Below are 20855 nucleotides of genomic sequence, written 5' to 3'. Positions count from 1 at the left end.
AACCCCCCTTTAAAAAAAAAAAAAAAGGTAAAACAACGATGTAGGACGATTTTGAAGTTGGAGGAGAAAAGTGTTGGGAGTTTTTAGACATACCCTGTCTTGAACCGTTGTATACCGACAGAGTGCGCATGTTCCTCGCAGAGCTAGACAAGACGAGCATTTGTGGTTAAAAAGTGTATAAATATTATTTTTAAGAAAATGACTGATCGTTTTGCTAGATAAGACCCTTATTCCTCGGCTGGGATCGTGTAGAGCCCTTTGAAGCTGCATTTTTAACCTTTAATCCGTTGAGCACCACTGAAGTCCACTAATATATGGAGAAAAATTAATCGTTGAGCGAACCGTTTGGGAGTCGTTGAGCAAAAAATGAAAAAAATAAATGCATATTATAAGACAATTAAAGTGTTTTGTTTTGTTTTTTACCTTGCATGCATGTCAACCTGTTGTTGGGGACTCCCAAAACCAAAATATGAACCTTTCATAAGCCATAATAGGGGCACTTTAAATTAACTGTTTTCTATGTTAATATATTTTATAATGTAATTCATTCATGTGTTTCAAAGCTGAATTTTCAGCATCATTACTCCAGTCTTCAGTGTCACATGATCCTTCAGAAATCACTAATATGCTGATTTGCTGCTCAAGAACATTTCTGATTATCAATATTGAAAAGTTGTGCTGCTTCATGTTTTTGTTGAAAGTTTGATAATTTTCTTTGAACAGTAAGCTCAAAAGAACAGGATTTATTTTAAATAGAAATCTAGCATTATAAATGCCTTTACTGTCACTTTTGACTAATTAAATGCAATAAAAGCATTTATTTCTTTAAAAAATCTTACTGATCCCAAACTTCTGGGATTAAAACCCGTTACCTTGGCAGCACTAACACCAAGCTTTACTGTTTGAGCTACACAAATATATCATTTGACTTTAAGTAAATGCTGTATTAAAATTGTCCATCTTTATTGCAAACAATGCAACATTCAGGACAAATGGAACTGACCTGGTGATGTTAAAAACTTTATTTTTTTTCCTCTTGTAAACACGACCTCTCAAAACGGTTACAGGCAAAAGACAGAATAAAGAAAACGTATCAAATAAGACATTTCCAGATGTTCTGAAGAAAAGCAGCAAGAGGCAAAAGTAAATTCATCTCTGGTGACTATTTTTGCAGTTCATGCGCTTCAAAGAGTTAGAAAACAGTGCCGCCAAATGTTATTGCTCTATAAACTTCAAATCCCATTGTGAAAGACTACAAAATCTGTTACAGTGAATGTGACAATAGTACAATTCCAGTTTTGCACTTTGGAAAAAGCGGTGGGTTTTGGAGCTCCATTTATACAATGCAAAAAATATGTCGTAAAAACAGGCTTCAGTTGCTTTACACAATATAGTTTCTTATTTCCTTTCCTTTTGATTTTGTGATGAAATGTGACCAAAAGTAGTAAGTTTTACTAAGATGCACCCATAAATTGTTCCAACTCGGTGTTTAAAGAAGCTCTAAACATTCAGGACCATTTAAAGTGGAAATCCATCGACAAAATGTGACCTTCCACAATCACGTTTCAGAGCTTCCCTAAGCACTGCAAGACATCTGAACATGTGATATTACAATCATGGGTGTGTCAGGGCATCAGGAATGCCAGAATACTGCTTAGCAATGCAACTACATTCAATTACGGTAATGTGATACTCGTGCGGTATTCACTTAGTAGTGTGCATCACAGGCAGTGTGGAATGTGACAATCCAGATTCACACCTAGAAATCCAATCAGTTACTGGGCTGAGAGTTCTGCACGAGGGGGCGTCTTTGAAGCTGTGTGTTCCGGTGGGTGTGGTCAGCGGGTGCGGTGGGCGTGGCTCAGGCCTGCAGGTACTCCGGCTGTACCCGCGCGACCTTGCGAAACTCTTTGGCGTGTGTGCGTGGACACTGCATCTCACACCAGCTGATGGGCACCATCTGAGCGCCTGCGGGAAGAGATTTCAGACCGTGATGAACAATTAACATTTTGAGTTAACTATTCATAAATACAAATGTCCTAACTTTCAGGTTATCCAAGGTGTAGATGAGTTTCTTCATGGGAACAGATTTGGAGAAATGTAGCATTGCATCACTTGCTCACCAGTGGATCCTCTGCAGTGAATGGGTGCCGTCAGAATGAGAGTCCAAACAGCTGATAAAAACATCCACAAGTAATCCACACACCACTCCAGTCCAACAGTTAACATCTTGAGAAGTCAAACGCTGCATGTTTGTAAGAAACAAATCCATCATTAAAGAGTTTTTACTTTAAACCATTTACTTCCAGCTAAAATATGAGTCCTCTATCCATGATATTGCTTACTGCAGTGAAAAAAAGTAATCTTGCCTGAATTAGGAGAAAAATATGTACAGATCAAGCACTGTTTACAGTCCAAAACAGCTCTAAACAAATGTCAGTGGATTTTGATATGAGAGGACAACAGGGGATGGACTTCAATGGAGGAAGCGTTATTATGGATTATGGACAGCTCTACAAATATGTCAGTGGATTTTGATATGAGAGGACAACAGGGGATGGACTTCAATGGAGGAAGCGTTATTATGGATTATGGACACATATTTTTTTACCAGAAGCAACGGTTTAAAGTTAAAACGCATTAACGACAGATTTGTTTCTTACAAACACGCAGCTTTTGGCTTCACCAGACATTAACTGATGGACTGGAGTGGTGTGGATTATTGTGATGTTTTTATCAGCTGTTTGGACTCTCATTCTGACGGCACCCATTCACTGCAAGAGGATCCATTGCTGAGCAAGTGACGTAATGCTACATTTCTCCAAATCTGTTCCCATGACGAAACAAACTTATCTACATCTTGGATGGCCTAAGGGCAAGTACATTTTTCAAATATTTATTTTGGGTGAACAATTCCTTTTCCAATTCCAAGTGCATGCTATTTGAACGCTCCCTCACCCGCCTCGCTGTGGGCCACAACTACGCCCAACTCGTTCTCTGCTGTGGTCAGCAGGTAGTTCGACTGCACGTCGCCCAAAGAGATCTGACATCCGAGGTCAAGGGTCATGAGCAACACATCCATGACAAAAGGAAAACTGCTTTTCATAGAGCATAAAGGATACCACTTTTGCAAGGACAATGTCGCCTGGCCTGAAGCTTTTGTACGTCTCCACCTGAAAAGAGCAATTCAATACATGACATTTTAACCCCCCTACACACTTTTTGAAAAAGGGTTACATATTGGTTGTTTGCAGATATTTCTGTACAATTTTTGATAGCATTATCATCTTTCCCATGCACTTTTTTTTTTTAAATCACAAAACAAAAAAATTCCCCTGAGCTCACCTTGTCTTTCTCTGTCGCTCTCACGTCTTCTCTTCTGGAGAAATCCAAACCAAACAGTGTTTAACAGATTAGACTAAATATTTTACTTCTATTACTGATAATAAAATATCCAACAGAACCTGCTTTTAAAATATGAATGAAACGTAACTTGGTTATTTGAGACATTTGATGGATATTAATCTCAAGTATTATGTAAATACATATGCATATCTCATTATTTATACAGCTGTATATAGAGAAATCAATGCACAAATCTGTACATAAATCTTCTGTTCCAGATTCATACACATTATTACTATTTATTGTTAAGTCTTACTGTTTAAATGTTTTGTGTTCTCATGTCAGGTATGTATGTATGTACCAAGTAGTGGTCGACCGATATATCGGCCGATATTTGGCATTTTGCAAATATCGGCATCGGCCGATACGTTTTTCTGCTTGGCCGATGTGTTCAAGGCGGGACTTTTATTTTGACGGCGCTGAGACCGGCAGCGCTTGAGCACACAGTGCTCACATTCTCCCTCGTTTACGGTCGTTGTTATCAGTTCTCTGTCTAATACGGATAGAAGTCTGTCTAATAATCCGATAGAACGGTTAAACAAAGTAATGAATGTATACAAAAAGTATTATGATGATTGCTTTTATATTATTAGTAATAGAAAGGCAAACATTATAATACTTTCTCGTTTGCCGTCAGCATTAAGCAAATACGCATTTACATCATTTAAACAAATCTTTGAATGACTAATGAACATCTAATTTCACAAACCTTGCAAACTTAGTCAAATCCAGTTGTGAGATCTTGTGAAGTGTGCATTTTTATCCAGCATGATCGCGTGTTCTCTGTGTGACGGTCGGTCCGTGTGAATTGAATACTTTAAACTTTAAACTCGTGATTTCAAATTATGCTGCGTTTTATGCATTTGCCCACTGTCTTATTCATGTCATTTTCACTGTGTGCTGTATGTAAAGTGAGTGTTACCTTGGCTTTATTTGAAAAATATGATTCCCAATGCACACAAACTTCCCAGAATACTGAGTGCCCTGTTGGTTACAGTGTTTACTTCCTTTTTAATTATATTTTTATTAAATATTTATTTGTGAAAAATACTTTGTCATCTAAAGTATAAGTATGTTTATTTTACACATTTATTTTTTAATCCATTGTCAAATGATTTCAAATTTCTGAAATATTAATTAAAATTAAAAACAAATTATATCGGCTTTATATCGGCTATCGGCCACCCTGCTTTCCAAGATATCGGCATCGGCTGTCAAAAAACCAATATCGGTCGACCACTAGTACCAAGAGCACCTTAAAAACCACAACAAATTCCTTGTGTGTCTGCGCACACTTGGCGAATGAAGCTAATTCTGATATTAGAATTAGGGATTGATAGAAGAATAAATCATTCGTACCTGATCGTGCCTCTAAACCTGTCTTTTAGCGGTGTCGACCCCACATATAAGATGTGGACTTTAGCAAATCGTGGGTTGATACTCGTCACCTGCAAAGGAAACAATCATAGATTTATTACACAGAAAAATGTAACAAAACATCACGCAGTAAATGGCAAAAAAAGATCAGAAGGATTTAGATATGATATGACCATAGCATTAAGCACCAATGATGTGATGTTTTGTACTGAACGCTCACCTTACAGGTGACAATGGCACCAACGTCAGGCAAAAGCTGTGCTTCTGTCTCCCTAACGACTGAAATCACCGGGAGCTATAAAGAATAAAATGTCACTATTGGATTACCAAGAAGCATGGGTGTTTAAGTCTTACAAATGAATAAAACTGTTGTGTTCAAATGACAGAATGTCCATGAAAGTGACTGTGCGATACATGAACTGACCTCCTCTCCCTCGTTCTTTCTCAGCACGTATCCCGCGAGCGAAGCGAAGATGTAGCCGTGCCGCAGATACGTGCCGGTGCCGGGGATACAGTCCTCCGTGCTGCAGAGCCTTTCACCTGTGTGAACAACAGCAGACGAACCAAGCCACATCAAACTGTTTGTAAAAACACACAAATCATGTACAGCAGGGATCACCAGACTCGGTTCTGGAGGGCCGGTGTCCTGCAGAGTTTAGCTCCAACCCTAATTAAACACACCTGAACCAGCTAATCAAGCTCTTACTAGGTATACAGGCAGGTATGTTGAGGCAAGTTGGAGCTAAACTCTGCAGGACACCGGCCCTCCAGGATCAAGTTTGGTGACCCCTGATGTACAGTAATGCACACTCAATGGAAGTATATAGGACAGGAATAAACGTAAAAATATAGTTTAATCACAAGACAAGATCATTAAAGTTCATTTCTGCCATGCATGAATGCATATAATGAAGGTAACTGAGACTTTTCAATCTGACAATTCTGATTTTTCTCTCTCAATTGCGAGTTTACATTTCACAATTTAGATTTTTTTCCCCCTCTGAATTCCGGGTTTATATCTCGCAATTTTTTTCTGCCACAGAATAAAAACAATTAATTGCATGTAAACAAATCAAATATTATTTTTTAGAAAAGGTTTTATTTTGATTGTTGTTATTTTAAAATGATTTTAATTTTGCGTGTTTATAATTTACTTAATTATTATATTTTCATTAAACTTACGAACGAACCCCAGTTAAGGAAACCTTTATGTAATGTTTAATGTACGTCATTATGTTAACAACAAATGTAACATTTTCTTTCTTATTGCGTTTTTATATCAATATGGTACAAGATTATCCTATTTAGATCAATATGATAAACAAGTTAGGTCAAAAGTAATCTAAAAGTAGTCTGATTACATTACCTAAAATGTGTAATGTAATGGATTATGTTACTAACTACAATTTCTGTCATGTAATTTGGAATCAGTAACGGATTACACTTTTCAAGTAATCTACCCATCTCTGGTGATAGTGTGTTTACATACTCTAATATGATGTTAATTTGAATATTTATTTACAAAATGCAACTCACAGAGTCGCGTCGTCAAAACATAAGAGGAAGTTTATATGCTAAGAAAATTTGTCCCACGGCTAAAAAGACCATTTTGCCCCAAATATCATATAAAACACACACTACTGTACATGAGAAATTAATTAAAAAAAATATTTACAAAAATGCAAAAAAAAAAAATTTTTTTTTAATTAAACCGGATTTCGGTGACTTAATGTAAATGAGGTTTCCAGGGCAATCTATGTGATCAAAACAGCTGGAGTCGTTCATCAGCTGCGGGTTCGTGTAGAGGCACATAGGGGAGTGTTTAGGGCAGGTATGCATGACAGCAGCGCTCGCGCCCCGGGCGGTGGGCAGGGCTCGCCAAACGAGTCTTTAAACCCTGCAAACACCTCCAAAACTACTCACTCACTCACAGAATATCACATATACGCGATTATATCAAGCAAGTCAATCAACATCAGCTGTTTTTGCCATATGTTGACCGAAATCGAACATATTTATGGGTTTACAACGCCATAATAGTGCTGCGCGTGCGGATGATTCAGCCCTACAGCAACACACGTGAACGCTATAGAGGAATCAAACTGCTCACAACTTTTACTAACCACTTCAAAGTTCATAAAATATCAGTCTGTGCATAAACAAAGAACATATAGCCAAGCCCTGCAACGATTATGTCGATAAGCCCAAAAGGACACGCAGATAGCATGTTAATAACAGCGACCCACCTGGAACACACAGCTTCATGGGCGACATGTTTTCAAGAAGAGACAGCCGCGTTTTCATTGGCTATTAGTCAGAGGGCAACTCGCGTTCTGATTGGTCACTTCATAATACGCGGTTTGAGTACACCGCCATATTTGTTGTGGCTGCAAATGTAAATATTACTCTGGGAGTCATGTTGAATGGAAAAGGTTTGGACGTTTTGTTTCTTGTAGCACCTTTCTTGTATATTTCTAAGCATATATTATTATAAAAAAATAAAAAAAAAGAGTTCAGGAGACATGAAAAAATACACTGCCGTTCAATGGATCTGTAAGATTTGTGTTTTTCAAAGAAGTCTCTTCTGCTCACCAAGGCTGCATTACTTTGATCAAAAATACAGTAAATAAACTGTAATATTGTGAAATATTATTGCAATTTAAAATAGTGGTTTTCTATTTTAATATACTTTAAAATGTCATTTATTTCTGTGATGCAATGCTGAATTTTCAGCATCATTACTCCAGGCTTCAGTGTCACATGATCCTTCAGAAATGTTGGAAACAGTTGTGATGCTTTTTATGTTTTTTGGAACCTGTGATGCATTTTTCAGGATTCTTTGATTAATAAAATTTTAAAAGAACAGCATTTATTTAAAACAGAAATCTTTTGTATATTCATGTTTTTAAATATTTATTGTGACAGATATTTTTATCTTTAGGAATCAGAAGAAAATATTCACAGCGTGCAACTTTTTTTCTGCTTAAGTAAGCCGACATTTATTAGGGATTGCACATCTCATAACTTCTCATAACGTCTTTCAGTCAAGCAAAATAATTTTAATGTGCTGTACAAGCGAAATGTACAAGAACAGAGACAAAATGCTATAATTCATTTTCTGGGACAACAATATTCAGTATTTCCTTAATAGCGAATGTTTGCAGGATACTTGGGTCAAAATGCATTGAACAAGACATGTACTACAGTAAAAAAACACCAACATACAGTGACATTTACCACAGAAAAAGTGAGAAGAAAATGACCATAAACATATGCAAAAAGCCCACAGGAATATAATCTGCTTTTAATCACCAAACAAACTCCCTTCTCCACTCTAGATGTAGGTGAATCCTAAAAACAAACCGTAACACACATCTTTTCAGTGACTTCAAAGTGTGGGATGATTCAAGAGCATTTGTGTGGGTGTTTAGAGATATAGAGCAGCGGTGCAAAGCATGAATCACACAAAGACGGGGAATCGCAGCACTTCTGCAGCCCACATGGCCATTAATATATGCTGTTGCCTGGCAACAGTGGTCAAAGCATGCCATCACAGACAAACACATGTGCCATCTTTTGAAATGTGCGACCGTGGATCTTCAGTGCCGAGACTATGTAAAGCTAAAATCCCTCCCTGTGGCTCAGGTTCACTGCATTTACACTCATACCCAAGCAGTTTCAATTGAATTTTATTATAAGGATGGTCCCGATTCAGAGCATTAGGAAATGAATGATTGGTCAGTGGTTTGGTTCTAGGCTCATGGTCAAACACTGATTGCGTTTTTGAGGAGGATTGTGTGAATTGAGGTCTACTTCTTGGCTTTGCCCTGAGCGGCGACGGCCTCCATGGCTTTGCGGACCGTCTCTTCATCCCCCAGGAACTGCATGGGCTTCACGGGCTTCAGGTTCTTGTCCAGCTCATAAAGGATGGGGATTCCTGTGGGCAGATTCAGCTCCATAATCGCCTCCTCTGACATACCTGGAGCAAACAAACGGGTTATAATCAGCACAATCAAATAGATGCAAATATAAAGCATTATGGATGGTTGCCAGGACATTGTTATACATTTGCTAAGATGTCTTGAAAAACTGCTACCCTTACTCTGGATGTTATTAAGAGCCAGTGAAAATCATGCATCATGTAGGGCCCTGTGAATTCCATGACGTGGAAAATGCAGATGGAGTTGCGGAATTCAGTGATAAAAATGGATTTTCAGTATAACTCGGAATGTCACAGAATTTTGGATGAGTAACTCCAAGACAGAAGGGTTAGAAGGTACTCCTTCAAGTAATAATAAAAATAATAAATTATAACATTAATAAAATTAAAACTGAAACATTTTTTAAGGAACATCACACAATTGTAAACCTGTTATGCAGCACTTTGTTTGCCAAAAAATAAAATTAATTGGTATATTTTCATTTGATTACATTTTAAAAGATAAATTAAACTGTTAATGTTTTATGCCTTCCCTTGACTACCACCATTTTTGATAATAAAATTGTATTTAATCATAAATTCCGAATAATTAAAAGAAAGAATTTCTGAAAAAATAAAACTTTCCATAGGACCCTATTATTGTAAAAAAATTAAAATAAATATATTGTTATTAATTACAAATATTTTTTGGTTATTAAGATTGAAGTAAACAATTAAAACAGAATTTTTAACAAAATTAAAATGAAAAACAGAATTTTGGTTAAAAGTAAATAGAATTTGGGGTGGGGGGGTTGGGGGGAGGATCAAAATGATTTAACGGGTCCCTAAAAATTAAATTTTTGCTACAATTTTGATAAATTTATGTTAAATGACATTTAATTTTCTTTTATAAATTAGACATGCTGTTTAAACTTAATTCATTAAACCTTTAATAAATCATTGTTCAATTGTAAAAAAAAAATTTACATTTTAATTAATTAGACATACGTTTGATTACAAAAATTCAATTTAACCATTAAATCCAGAAAATTAAAATGGGAAAAAATTAAAACTAATTTCACAAGGCCCTAAAAATTTTGTTAAACACAACTGTTGTTAAATGTATACATTTCAGGATTATAATTAATTAGACATGCTTTTTGATTGTTAACATTTAATTTAACCATTAAAACAGGATCCAGATTTCATAGGGTCCTATGGATTAAGAGACCTCTTGGGCTCGTTCTGGGTGGTTTTAGGGTGTAATTATATACTGTATGGTGTAACATCAGGTTCTGGGCTTCAGGTTTCTCACCCTCCAGGTGTTTGACGATTCCTCGCAGGCTGTTGCCGTGAGCGGCGATGAGGACCCTCTTGCCCTCCTTGATCTGAGGAACGATTTCCTCATTCCAGAACGGCAGCGCTCGAGCGATAGTGTCCTTCAAGCTCTCGCACGAGGGCAGCTGGTCCTCTGTCAGGTCGCCGTAGCGACGGTCCTGCAGCAACATCACATTCAGTGTCATGTGACCCTTCAGAGATCAATCTAACATGCTGTGTTGTAGCAATATGCTTCTGTATTCTTTCTGGGCGAAGAACTGACTTGGGTCATTTGATCAATTGACTGTGTGGCTAGGAACTATACTCTCATTCCAGCGCAATAATCAAGGAACTTTGCTGCCGTATTCGAAAACGGTAAAACTCAACTGTTTAACTCTAGGGGAGTTGAAAAATGAGCCTATTTTCAAAAATAGTGGAGTGTTCCTTTAAAGGTGCTTAAAGGCAGTCCAATAATAAACAGAGCAAACCATTACAAAATAAACATGGGGGGTGTTTAACCAATATACATATAAATCTAAACATATTAAAATAATATCTACTCGAGCACTTCAATGTTAAATTGTATTTATTTAAATTATGGCTCTTGCATGCTGAATCGACACATTTCTGGTGGTCGTCAGTGTCCTGCTCACCTTGCTGATGGCGGAGTAGAAGTCGTGCTCGGGGTCCATGGGTGGTGGTGGGGTGTCGTAGGAGCGTCTCCAGATCTTCACCTGCGCCTCGCCGTGTTTGGCCGCTGTCTCGGCTTTGTTGAGGCCCGTCAGGCCGCCGTAGTGGCGCTCGTTCAGACGCCAGGTGCGATGCACGGGCAGCCACATCTGATCGATGCTGTCCAGCACCAGCCACAGGGTCCTGATGGCACGCTTCAGCACAGACGTGTAGCAGATGTCAAACTCATAACCCGCATCTACGGGAGAGGAAAAACAGCATTTGCATCATTCTGCACATTGCATGTGACCTACCCTTCAAAGGTCTGGGGTCAGTAAGATTGTGGTTTGTGAGCATCGGCAGCTAATGAAGCGCATCTAGAACTAGTGGACCAATGGTGATGCTTAAATCCGCCCTGATTTACATGAAACTAACCGCAACATTTGCAAAAGCAAGCACAGAACGTGGAAACAAGAGTGAAGGGAAAGCAGCATAAGCATATAAAAATAATGAGCAGAAACTGTCTGAGCACAAAAAACAGAGAAATATAACCAAGGAAAACATGATTTTGTGTGCAAGTTGGATAATTTTGCATGAATATTTCAGTTTTGTGCAACATGATTTTAAATGTGTTTAAAGTTTTGATTCATGCTTATTATTTTTTTTAATGCGTTATTACATTTTTGATTTACGCTCATTATTTTACGATCGGCGACCATTGTTTGCTATTCTGAAAACTTTGCTTTCATTTTTGAATTTTGTGCAGTATATTTTTACTTCAGTTTTTAATTTTTGGTTTCACGCTTTTTATTATAATTTTTTTTGTATCTGTGACTAATACTTTTGGCGGGAATTGCATCCCATAGGACCTGGTAAATAATTATCTTTAAAAAAGCATCATATGACCCCTTTAAGACAAGCACTCAACATTCATGCAACCACCAAGCAACGCCCTGACAACCAAATATTTGTCCAGCAAAAAGTGCAACAATTATAAATATGATTATAATTTAATGCATATTATAATTATTGTTATAGTTGCATATACATAAAATAAAATGGATTTTTCATTTTATATAATTTTAAAAATACTGTTTTTTGTTTTGTTTTTAAAGTAGAAGAATATTGTTAAATATGGTACTGACAGATAAGGGAAGCAACATCCTTTTCCTCTTTTTGGTTTCCCCCTCCATAGTGACAATTTAGAAGATATTATATTATCAAAAAGCAGACATATAAAAATCAATTACTGAACTCAATGTCATAATGTCGTATTTTTAAACAATCTTATCATGACTTCTGTTATAGTTGAAGTTTTTTTTTTTTTTACGCTTTGGCAAGCTAAAATTCTTGCATTACAGTTGCTGAAGAGTAGATGAGGAAGAGCAGCATATCCTGCGGGTTTGCCAACCGCCAATAAAACACCAAAGAAGAAGAAGAAGAAGAAGCATATCCTGCGTTACTGTAACAGTAACAACATGAGAGGAGCTGCTGCTGCAGTGCGCTGATCTCATATCCTGCGGGTTTGCCAACCGCCAATAAAACACCAAAGAAGAAGAAGAAGAAGAAGAAGAAGAAGAAGAAGCATATCCTGCGTTACTGTAACAGTAACAACATGAGAGGTGCTGCTGCTGCAGTGCGCTGATCTCCGCAGGCCCCACACAAACACAAGACCGGTTTAATAAACGGACTCCGCTCACCTTTCAGGGCCTGGCCGCCCCTCTTGGCCTCCTCGGCTCCGGTTTCGCTCAGATCGGCGTCGAACCAGCCGCAGAAGCGGTTCTCCTGGTTCCAGCAGCTCTCTCCGTGGCGGATCAGCACCAGCTTATAGGCGGCCATCACGCGAGCTCTTGGAAACACAGCGGGGATGTTGGCGGGTAACGGAGGAGACGGATGAAAGATGCAAACACGGTAAACGGGATTATCGCTCCGGTGAGTTTGGAGGTCGTCGCTTGTTAAAGGAGGACAGCGCGAGAACACAACGCTTTCTGAAGCACGAGACCAATCAGAGGGAAGAGTGCGCGCGTATACGACGCCCCTACGCTGTTTATCATCATAACACACTGTCATAAGTGTAAAAGAAGAAATTAATAGTTTTACAGCTGGTTGGAAGCGCAATATTTAAATATTTTTACGGTATACATATTTATACATAAATAATATAATATTATTATTATTGTGGAAGTTCGAAACATTTTACTTTTTCACTTTAAACGTTATATATGATTTTAATTTAAATAATGTAGTGTAGGGATTTTTCTTTAAAATACGAAAATTTAAAAGGCAGATATACATTTTCATTGTATAAACCCAATTTATACAGTAAAAATAATATCATGAGTAAAATACTATTTGGAAAATATTTAGTTTCTATTATTTTAAATATTTTTTTTTTCACGTTGTGTTTTTTAATGGTTTGTTATGTTCACTATAGACGTGTATTTTTAGATGTAGTATTTATTTAAATCATGTTTTATTATCTATTTAATTATTTTAATCAATTTATGTAGTTTATTCATAGTTTTATTATTTGTTTTAACATTTTTACACTGTCTTTAACTAAACATTTTCACAGACCCTTTTTCATCCCCTTTAATGTGGTATTATTGTATAAATGTGGTATTATTTAAAAAAATTAAATAAACCACAGGCTGTGTTTGAAATACTTTATTCAAAGACCTACAGATTAGTTGATTAGCTGAGAGATGGGTACATGAAGGGTCATATACATAAATATATAAGCAAAGGTTTTATACATAACATTAGTAGCCATAATTATTATTAATTATTTTTGCAAATATTTGATTATATATATATATATATATATTCAGACACCATTTTTTATATTTTTTTACTAGTGGGTTCAGGACACTATAGTTTGTTTATGTAAGTGAGGATAGCAAAATAAAGTAAACTCTGATATATTATACCCAAAAATTCTTCATACAGTGAACTACCAGTAAAATGGATCAAAATCTGGGACCAAAAATGATCAGACATTTGACCTGACCATGTTTTGCTTAAGTGTTTTTCTTTTAAGTGCTAATGCAACCTTTTTACACCACAGACTAAACCAATTTAAGCATTTCTTGGTAATTGGTTGACCTAAATTGGTATTATCTAATTGTGTACATAAATACAGCAATTCAGCCGAATTCGTTTCATATCTTTCTATCAAAGTTATCTGACATTATCATGATGAATTTGTTCTGACACAGTTTAACTCTGAGTTAAACTACTCTAGTTAGTTCTTGTTATATTTCATTACAATTTTCTAAACTATAGCGAACAAACTGTGATAATGTGAGAAATGTTGAAGGTGTCTGAATAAATTTTGGTTTGACTGTATATGTACAGTATATATGTATATGTGTGTGTGTGTGTGTATATAGTATTTAGCGTGTGGTTCTCTGATGTACTCTGATTGTTGGCCGTCATCTTTGCTGCCGTGTTGGCCGTTTCCTGCGGTATCCATGCAGCTGATCCCGGTACTCGCGGTGGCGCATGGGCACGTAACCGCAGGGATCACACAGATCCTGAGACACAGAGACACCTGACTGAGCTGCTGCAGCATACTGTGGTGAAGACAGTCAGATAGTGTGTGGTACTGTACCGGGTAAGAGGCATGGAAGTGTTTGTAACCCCCCAGCAGCAAGTAGAGCTCCGGATAGTGCAGGCTGGGATACACATTGGCCTGTCTGTCCAGCCTCCTCAGATACTGACACCTGTGGATCGGGCAAGAAGCCTGTGTCATCATAAATGCACTCAGTGTGTGTGTGTGTATGTGTGTGTGCTTGTTTATGCTACATTGTGGGGGATAGTAAAACCTGAAATTTTTGACATTGTGGGGAACGGCCTGCGGTCCCCACGAGGGAAAAAATGATTAAAAATAGTAAATTATGTTTATCTGAAAGTGTAACGATGCAAACAGGTTTTCTGTAAGAGGTAGGTTTAGGGTTAGGGGATAGAAAACATTGTTTGGTCAGTATAAAAGTAATAGAAGTCTATGGAAAGTCCCCACAATTCACAGAAACAAACGTGTGTGTGTGTGTGTGTCTGTCTGTGTGTGTGTGTGTGTCTGTCTGTGTGTGTGTGTGTGTCTGTCTGTGTGTGTGTGTGTGTCTGTCTGTGTGTGTGTGTGTGTCTGTCTGTGTGTGTGTGTGTGTCTGTCTGTGTGTGTGTGTGTGTCTGTCTGTGTGTGTGTGTGTGTCTGTCTGTGTGTGTGTGTGTGTCTGTCTGTGTGTGTGTGTGTGTCTGTCTGTGTGTGTGTGTGTGTCTGTCTGTGTGTGTGTGTGTGTCTGTCTGTGTGTGTGTGTGTGTGTGTGAGTGTGTGTGTGAGTGTGTGTAATGTGTTTCTCACAGATGTGGGCCTCTTTCCGATGAGAACTCGCAGTGGAAGATGATCAGTTTCCGTGGCGACGACCCCTCCTCCTCTGGGAGTGAGTCAGACAGACGTCCCTTCATCCTCATCCTCCAGGACGAGGCGTTTCGAGGCGAAAGTTGGGCTCCCGCTGAGGCCTGATGCACCACCTGCTGGATCTGAGACTCAGTGTACAGATTCACTGCTCCCTGAATGAGGTAAAGGTTAAGATATGAAGACCAAATGCCCTGCTGATGGATTCAATGTGACATTAATATAGAAATATTACAGTCACTTTAGATCTATTTAATGCATTTTATTAAAAATATTAAGTTTGGAGTCAGTCGATACTGTTATTGAGCGAGGATGCGTGAAATGGATCTAAAGTGACAGTAAAGGCATTTATAATGTTACAAAAGATTTCTCTTTCAAATACTGTAAATGCTGTTCTTTTGAATGTTATATTCATCAAAGAATCCTGAAAAAATAAATGTATCACACTCTTCACAAAATATGAAGCAGCACAACTGTTTTTCAACACTGATAATAATCAGAAATGTTTCTTTAGCAGCAAATCAGCGTATTAGAATGATTTCTGTTGAGTCTGGACCTTGGTTTGAAAGACCTCATCACATTAAAACATTCATAATTTAAGATTTATGTACCTTAATGTGTCCTCCTTGGTATTCGTATGGGTAACGGCAGTCAACGATGAGGAAATCCTCGACTGCAGGACCAAACTGACCTCTGATCAGTGACGCCACCTTCAGTTCAGGAGCAGACAACAGTTTTACCTCAACATCTCATCAATGAGACACACGTCATTAAAATAAACCCATAAAATAATTGTGTAAAGAACTTATGCATCTGTCTCAGCTGCTTTGAGGTTAAAAGGACATTTAATATGAGATGGCATTCAAATGGGACTCTTTTACCATTCCACATTGCAAAGAACATCACGTTATTATCAGAGCTTTCTGATCCACTTTAGCTTAGAAAATGTTCATGATCACTTACAGTGTGAGCGCTGACACAGTGAAGCTCCTGATGGCCGCCACTCTCAACAGGAAGCAGGTGTTGCTATGGAAACCATTTGAATCAAGACTGAAATAATGAATTTACTATGATTTCTATAAACACTTTCAGAACCAACTTCAGACTCATATCACCTTTTAATCTCTTTTGTAAGTGGCTTTGGATAAAAGCGTCTGCTAGATGCATAAATGTACGTTAATCTAAAAACACAAACCAGCTGAGAAGGCATGAAAATTAGTACTATATTAGTACTATACTAATATACTATACTGTACTATATAGTAGTATATTAGTATCCGCATTCAAAAGTTTGGGGTCAGTCTGCTGCATTTATTTCATTAAAATACAATAAAAACAGTAATATTGTGAAATATTATTACAATTTATAATAAGTTTTCTACGTGGAGATATTGTAGAATGTAATTTATTCCTGTGATGCAAAGGTGTATTTTCAGCATCATTACTCCAGTCTTCAGTGTCACATGATTCTTCAGAAATCATTCTAATATGCTGATATGCTCCTCAAGAAACATTTCTGATTATTATCAATGTTGAAAACAGGTGCTGATTAATATTTTTGTGGCAACTGTGATACACTTTTCAGAATCCTTTGATGAATATAAAGTTCAAAAGAGCAGCACTTATTTGGAATGCAAATCTTTTGTAACATTATAAACATCTTTACTGTCCCTTTTGATCAATTTAAGAACTGTCGTCTGAATAAAAGTATTAATTTCTTTAAAAAGTGCAGAATGCAAAGTCATATTCAGTCAAAAAAAGGCTTTTCATGGTTAAATTTATGAATAAACTTCGCGTTTGTCTTGTTTAATATCATATTGTTTCATTTTGGTTTTGCAGAACCAACCTTACTGAAGTCTCCTATGAGAGTGAGGTCAGTGACGGCGTCCTGAGTGATGTGTGTGGGCGGGGCTTTCCTCTGTGACCTCAGCTGACTGAACCTCGCAGCGGCCTGCAGACGAGCAGAGAGTGAAAACACACAGTAACACAAGCATCTTCCACCTCAGGCTCAGACACTGCTTGTGCATTTATCCTCACCACCGGGTTGACCGCACTCGTCTCTCGTGGGAGACTGGCATCCTCTTCTGGGTCACTGCGGTGCTGTCTCCATGTTCGGCCCGGTTCGGCTTCATCTGCAGCGGAGAATCTACTGGAGAGCCGCACACGCAGTCTCTTCTGCTGGATGAATGTCGAGGCCAGCATTGTGAATGAATGCAGCCGCAGTGAAACACAGCCTTTATGAGCATGACCCAGTGTACAAAACAATACAGTGCAATATACCATGTCAACATCACACCAAGCAGTGATAGGCAGTAACTAGTTAGTAATCCATTACAGTAATACAAGTACTTTCCCTGGTAACTAGTACTCTAATTAACTAATAATAAAATGTAAGTAATAATATTACAGTCACCATCCAAAAAAAAAAAAACAGCTAGATACTAGTTACTTTTTTGTCACAGTTGCTTATGATTTGAAATTCAAAAATACAATCATCCCTCATAATCGTTGCCAAAGCAGCAAGCTATAGCTTCGTCATATAGCGGCTGGAAATACAGCCATTATTATAATTTTGTAGGGAGAAAGGATGTCACATGTAAACTGTGCAGTGGTACTAAGACTTTGTCTACTGCGAATCCCAACATGTTTTGTTTGGTTCTACCTGCTTGAGCCCTGTTGCAGATTTTATGTTGCTGCTTTATTAAATAACAAAAGTTGTTTAAAATATTGTGGCTTGTCATCAGTTTGAGCACTCTTTATTTATCTGTAACTTTCATGGATTCAGAGGCTGCAAAAATTATGCAATTACCAGTTTTTTTGGGGTGTAATGGAAAAGTAATGCTAGTAGTGTAACTAATTACTGTTTGTCGGGAGTAATAAATAATGTAATAAAATTACTTTTGACAAGCGTAACTAGTAATGAGTAATATATTAAAAATTTTTGAGTAACAAGCCCAACACTGATGCCAAAATACACAGATTCAGCAGAATTATAAGCTGTTTTTTGTGGATGTGTGAGACTATGATTCATTAGCCGCACTAGAAGTTACAGAACTAACAGTAACAAATGCAGTAAACGGTAAAACTGTTTGCGCTAGAAACAAGTACAATAATACTTTAAAAACAAGATAACAAATTCCAGTTTGCAATATCAAGCAGCATAAAGATCTGTTTTTGTTCAGCTAAAATAACTGGAAGCCAGTGACACCGGAAGTAGTGCACATTTAAGTTACAAATGGCCACGCCACACTTACGTTAAATATAAGGTGGATAATTAGGTGCATATCACATTTATATTTACATATTGACATTTTGGTTACCTAAATAATAATAATATTACATATAAGCGTTACCGACAATTGCGCGCTCGTTCTCCTTATTGGTAGGAGAATCGCGACAGTTCCTCCACAGACTCCTGGGCTGGAAGTAATAAGTACAAGAACATCAGATACATTATGAGAGTTGTAAATGAGTTAAAGTGTCATGAAATTAATGTCAAAATAAATAGCATTTGCTATTTATTCTTTTTTTATTTACTGTATTTGGTTACTGTAAATGTCCTATACCGTGTTTGAAGAGGAGTCAGGAGACAGGCTTCTGCTGAGACAAACACAGGACATATATGATAGCTTGTCTTCTAATAACTGTGATACAGGTTTATTACAGGTAATTAAAACAAATGGAAATAAAATATTTTTTTAAATTAAGCTTGTTTTATTTCAGCAAGTTAAAAATAAAAAACTGAGATTAATAAAAACAAACAAACAAAAACACAAAATCACTCAAATTAAAATGAAAACCTAAAAAGTCTAAAAATAAATAAACACTCATTTAAAATAATAATAGAACTATGTCAATACTGAAATAGCACTGCTGTGATCATCGCAGATTATTAATGCAATGCATTATTAACATGAGGTCATGCATCTTTATTTTACCTTGCTCGTCTTCTTCTTACTGCAGAGATTAAGAGAAAATTCACAGTAAATTGCATTAAAAAATGATAACTGTGGATGAACAGTTTACAGTTAATGCTCAAATTTATTCAAGTAATTTTCTGTTGGTATGTCAGTTACTAATTCTTAGAATTAAAGAATATTTAAAAATATATACATGCAAATGTGTGTTTTTCAAAGCATTCAACACTGGATCTTAAGAAGAAACATTTGAAGAGAGGTGACAAGCTAAGGATTCAAAAACATTGATCAAACAAATCATAAGATAAAACTAATCTAAATGTGCAAACACAAGAAGGTGGAACAGCTTGAGTTTGAAATGTCCTCAGAGGAGAGTAAATTATTCAGGCGTCAAAACAAGCTTTCTCCAGGGGGGCGAGCTCTTCGGATGCAGACTTAAAGAAAATGTGCATCAAATTATAGCATAAAACTAATAGTTATAATCCCAAAAAATGACCCAGATTTGACTTAATTAATATAAAACATTTCCAAAATACTCAGTGTGTCAATACAGGACCCAATAAAAAAAGCAAAAAATAAAGTACATATATAAAATACAGTACATGTATTCAAAACTGACCACTGTCAATTTATATGAAACCACTTTAGCGATCACTTTACATTTAAGGCTTCATTTAGAAAATATGACAAATGCATTAGTATTAAAAATGTTTTACATATTATTAATATGAAAATATGATTAATATCTATAGTTAATTTTCACAACATATCAGTATAAATTCTAAATATGTCTGAAATATACACACAGATACACAGACACACATGCACATACACACTGGCCAATAAATTATGTCTAATACTGTAATTTTACCTCAATAAAATGCACTTTTTAAATCACTCAATCAATCTATCTATGAATCAGTCAAGTTGTCTCACCCATCCTGACACTGGAGGCTCTGCAGGCTGAAGGAGAGCTCACTGACCGGGGAAGAGTCTTCTGCTGTCAGATCAGAGTCTGCCTCCACCGCATCAGCAGCCATTGAGAGACTCACGCTAACGACACACTCTACTGCTGGACTGAAATGTCAAGTCAGATATGATCTGAGCTGTGCATCATGGTGTGAATGTGTCTGCACTGAGGGTCTCTGCATCTCCTCCCTTGGAAACTCGTGTTGCTACAACAAGCTTCATGTGATCCGCGGTGCGCGTCGCGTCGCGTCGCGTCTGTCCGCGCAGTAATCTTCCTCCAGCATAGGAACACACGGCTGTGTTATCTGTGTGTTGTTGTTGTGTCTGTGTACTGGAAGCTTGTGACACTAAAACAAATTCCTTGTATGCGCAAACATACTTGGCAATAAAGCTCTTTCTGATTCTGATTCATATTTTACACGTTTTCATGCTTAGTCATACTTAAATATTTTGAAAAATACTTTTAATTTTTTTTACATTTAGCAGACGCTTTTATCCAAATACTTACAAATGAGGACAACAAAAGCAGTCAAAATCAACAAAAGAGCAATGATATGCAAGTGCATATCGCACAAGTCTCAGCTTAACGCAGTACACGTAGCAAGTTTTTATTATTATTATATAAATAAAAAGAAAACAAATAGATAGAATACAAAAAGATTAGAAAAGCTAGTTTTAGGTTTTTTTTTTTTTTTTTAAGAAAACAAGCAGTAAATGAATAGAGTGCAAGTCTAAAAGGGACAAGTTTTTTTTAAAGAATATTATTAGAATAGAGAGTGCTGGAGTTAGAGGGTCAAATAAAGATGGAACAGATGTGTTTTTAGCCGATTCTTGAAGATGGTTAAGGACTCGGATTGAGTTGAGCAGG

At 37.0% G+C, this 20855-nt stretch overlaps 3 protein-coding genes across 3 annotated transcripts; all 3 read right to left on the bottom strand.

Moving 5' to 3' along the window:
* Positions 1 to 1004: 1004 nt before the first annotated feature.
* On the bottom strand, positions 1005 to 7086 carry exosc1 (exosome component 1). Its single transcript, XM_016502685.1, has 8 exons — positions 7029 to 7086; positions 5207 to 5322; positions 5003 to 5077; positions 4765 to 4853; positions 3346 to 3379; positions 3123 to 3173; positions 2959 to 3043; positions 1005 to 1968 (listed from the first exon to the last, which is right to left on the bottom strand). Exons 1-8 carry the CDS (start codon positions 7084 to 7086, stop codon positions 1862 to 1864), a joined length of 615 nt encoding a protein of 204 aa, XP_016358171.1. The 3' UTR covers positions 1005 to 1861.
* A 1369-nt stretch (positions 7087 to 8455) lies between these two features.
* pgam1b (phosphoglycerate mutase 1b) lies at positions 8456 to 12734 on the bottom strand. Its single transcript, XM_016502684.1, has 4 exons — positions 12388 to 12734; positions 10672 to 10946; positions 10017 to 10197; positions 8456 to 8761 (listed from the first exon to the last, which is right to left on the bottom strand). Exons 1-4 carry the CDS (start codon positions 12524 to 12526, stop codon positions 8592 to 8594), a joined length of 765 nt encoding a protein of 254 aa, XP_016358170.1. The 5' UTR covers positions 12527 to 12734; the 3' UTR covers positions 8456 to 8591.
* A 1315-nt stretch (positions 12735 to 14049) lies between these two features.
* Positions 14050 to 19095, bottom strand: cdc25d (cell division cycle 25 homolog d). The gene is made up of 10 exons (XM_016502604.1): positions 19040 to 19095; positions 18668 to 18698; positions 18459 to 18521; positions 17139 to 17276; positions 16948 to 17052; positions 16065 to 16127; positions 15713 to 15811; positions 15048 to 15256; positions 14301 to 14412; positions 14050 to 14223 (listed from the first exon to the last, which is right to left on the bottom strand). The coding sequence occupies exons 1-10, from the start codon at positions 19093 to 19095 to the stop codon at positions 14122 to 14124; spliced, it is 978 nt and encodes a 325-aa protein (XP_016358090.1). The 3' UTR covers positions 14050 to 14121.
* Positions 19096 to 20855: the final 1760 nt, after the last annotated feature.

The sequence above is a fragment of the Sinocyclocheilus anshuiensis genome, unplaced genomic scaffold (genome assembly GCF_001515605.1).
Source record: "Sinocyclocheilus anshuiensis isolate Anshui unplaced genomic scaffold, SAMN03320099.WGS_v1.1 scaffold1127, whole genome shotgun sequence".
NCBI lineage: Eukaryota > Metazoa > Chordata > Actinopteri > Cypriniformes > Cyprinidae > Sinocyclocheilus > Sinocyclocheilus anshuiensis.
This window is presented reverse-complemented; position numbering and strand designations above follow the sequence as displayed.

Excerpts from the sequence above, each read along its gene's own strand:
- exosc1 (XM_016502685.1), bottom strand. The coding sequence starts at position 7,086 with ATGAAAACGCGGCTGTCTCTTCTTGAAAACATGTCGCCCATGAAGCTG. Across the intron at positions 3,174-3,345 it reads GAGCGACAGAGAAAGACAAG|GTGGAGACGTACAAAAGCTT; the intron begins GTGAGCTCAGGG and ends TGCTCTTTTCAG. Across the intron at positions 3,044-3,122 it reads ACATTGTCCTTGCAAAAGTG|ATCTCTTTGGGCGACGTGCA; the intron begins GTATCCTTTATG and ends CTCGGATGTCAG.
- pgam1b (XM_016502684.1), bottom strand. The coding sequence starts at position 12,526 with ATGGCCGCCTATAAGCTGGTGCTGATCCGCCACGGAGAGAGCTGCTGG. Across the intron at positions 10,947-12,387 it reads GGGCGGCCAGGCCCTGAAAG|ATGCGGGTTATGAGTTTGAC; the intron begins GTGAGCGGAGTC and ends CCTCTCCCGTAG. Across the intron at positions 8,762-10,016 it reads AATCGTCAAACACCTGGAGG|GTATGTCAGAGGAGGCGATT; the intron begins GTGAGAAACCTG and ends TGTTTGCTCCAG.
- cdc25d (XM_016502604.1), bottom strand. The coding sequence starts at position 19,095 with ATGCAATTTACTGTGAATTTTCTCTTAATCTCTGCAGTAAGAAGAAGA. Across the intron at positions 18,522-18,667 it reads CTGACTCCTCTTCAAACACG|CCCAGGAGTCTGTGGAGGAA; the intron begins GTATAGGACATT and ends TATTACTTCCAG. Across the intron at positions 16,128-16,947 it reads TCATAGGAGACTTCAGTAAG|CAACACCTGCTTCCTGTTGA; the intron begins GTTGGTTCTGCA and ends TGGTTTCCATAG.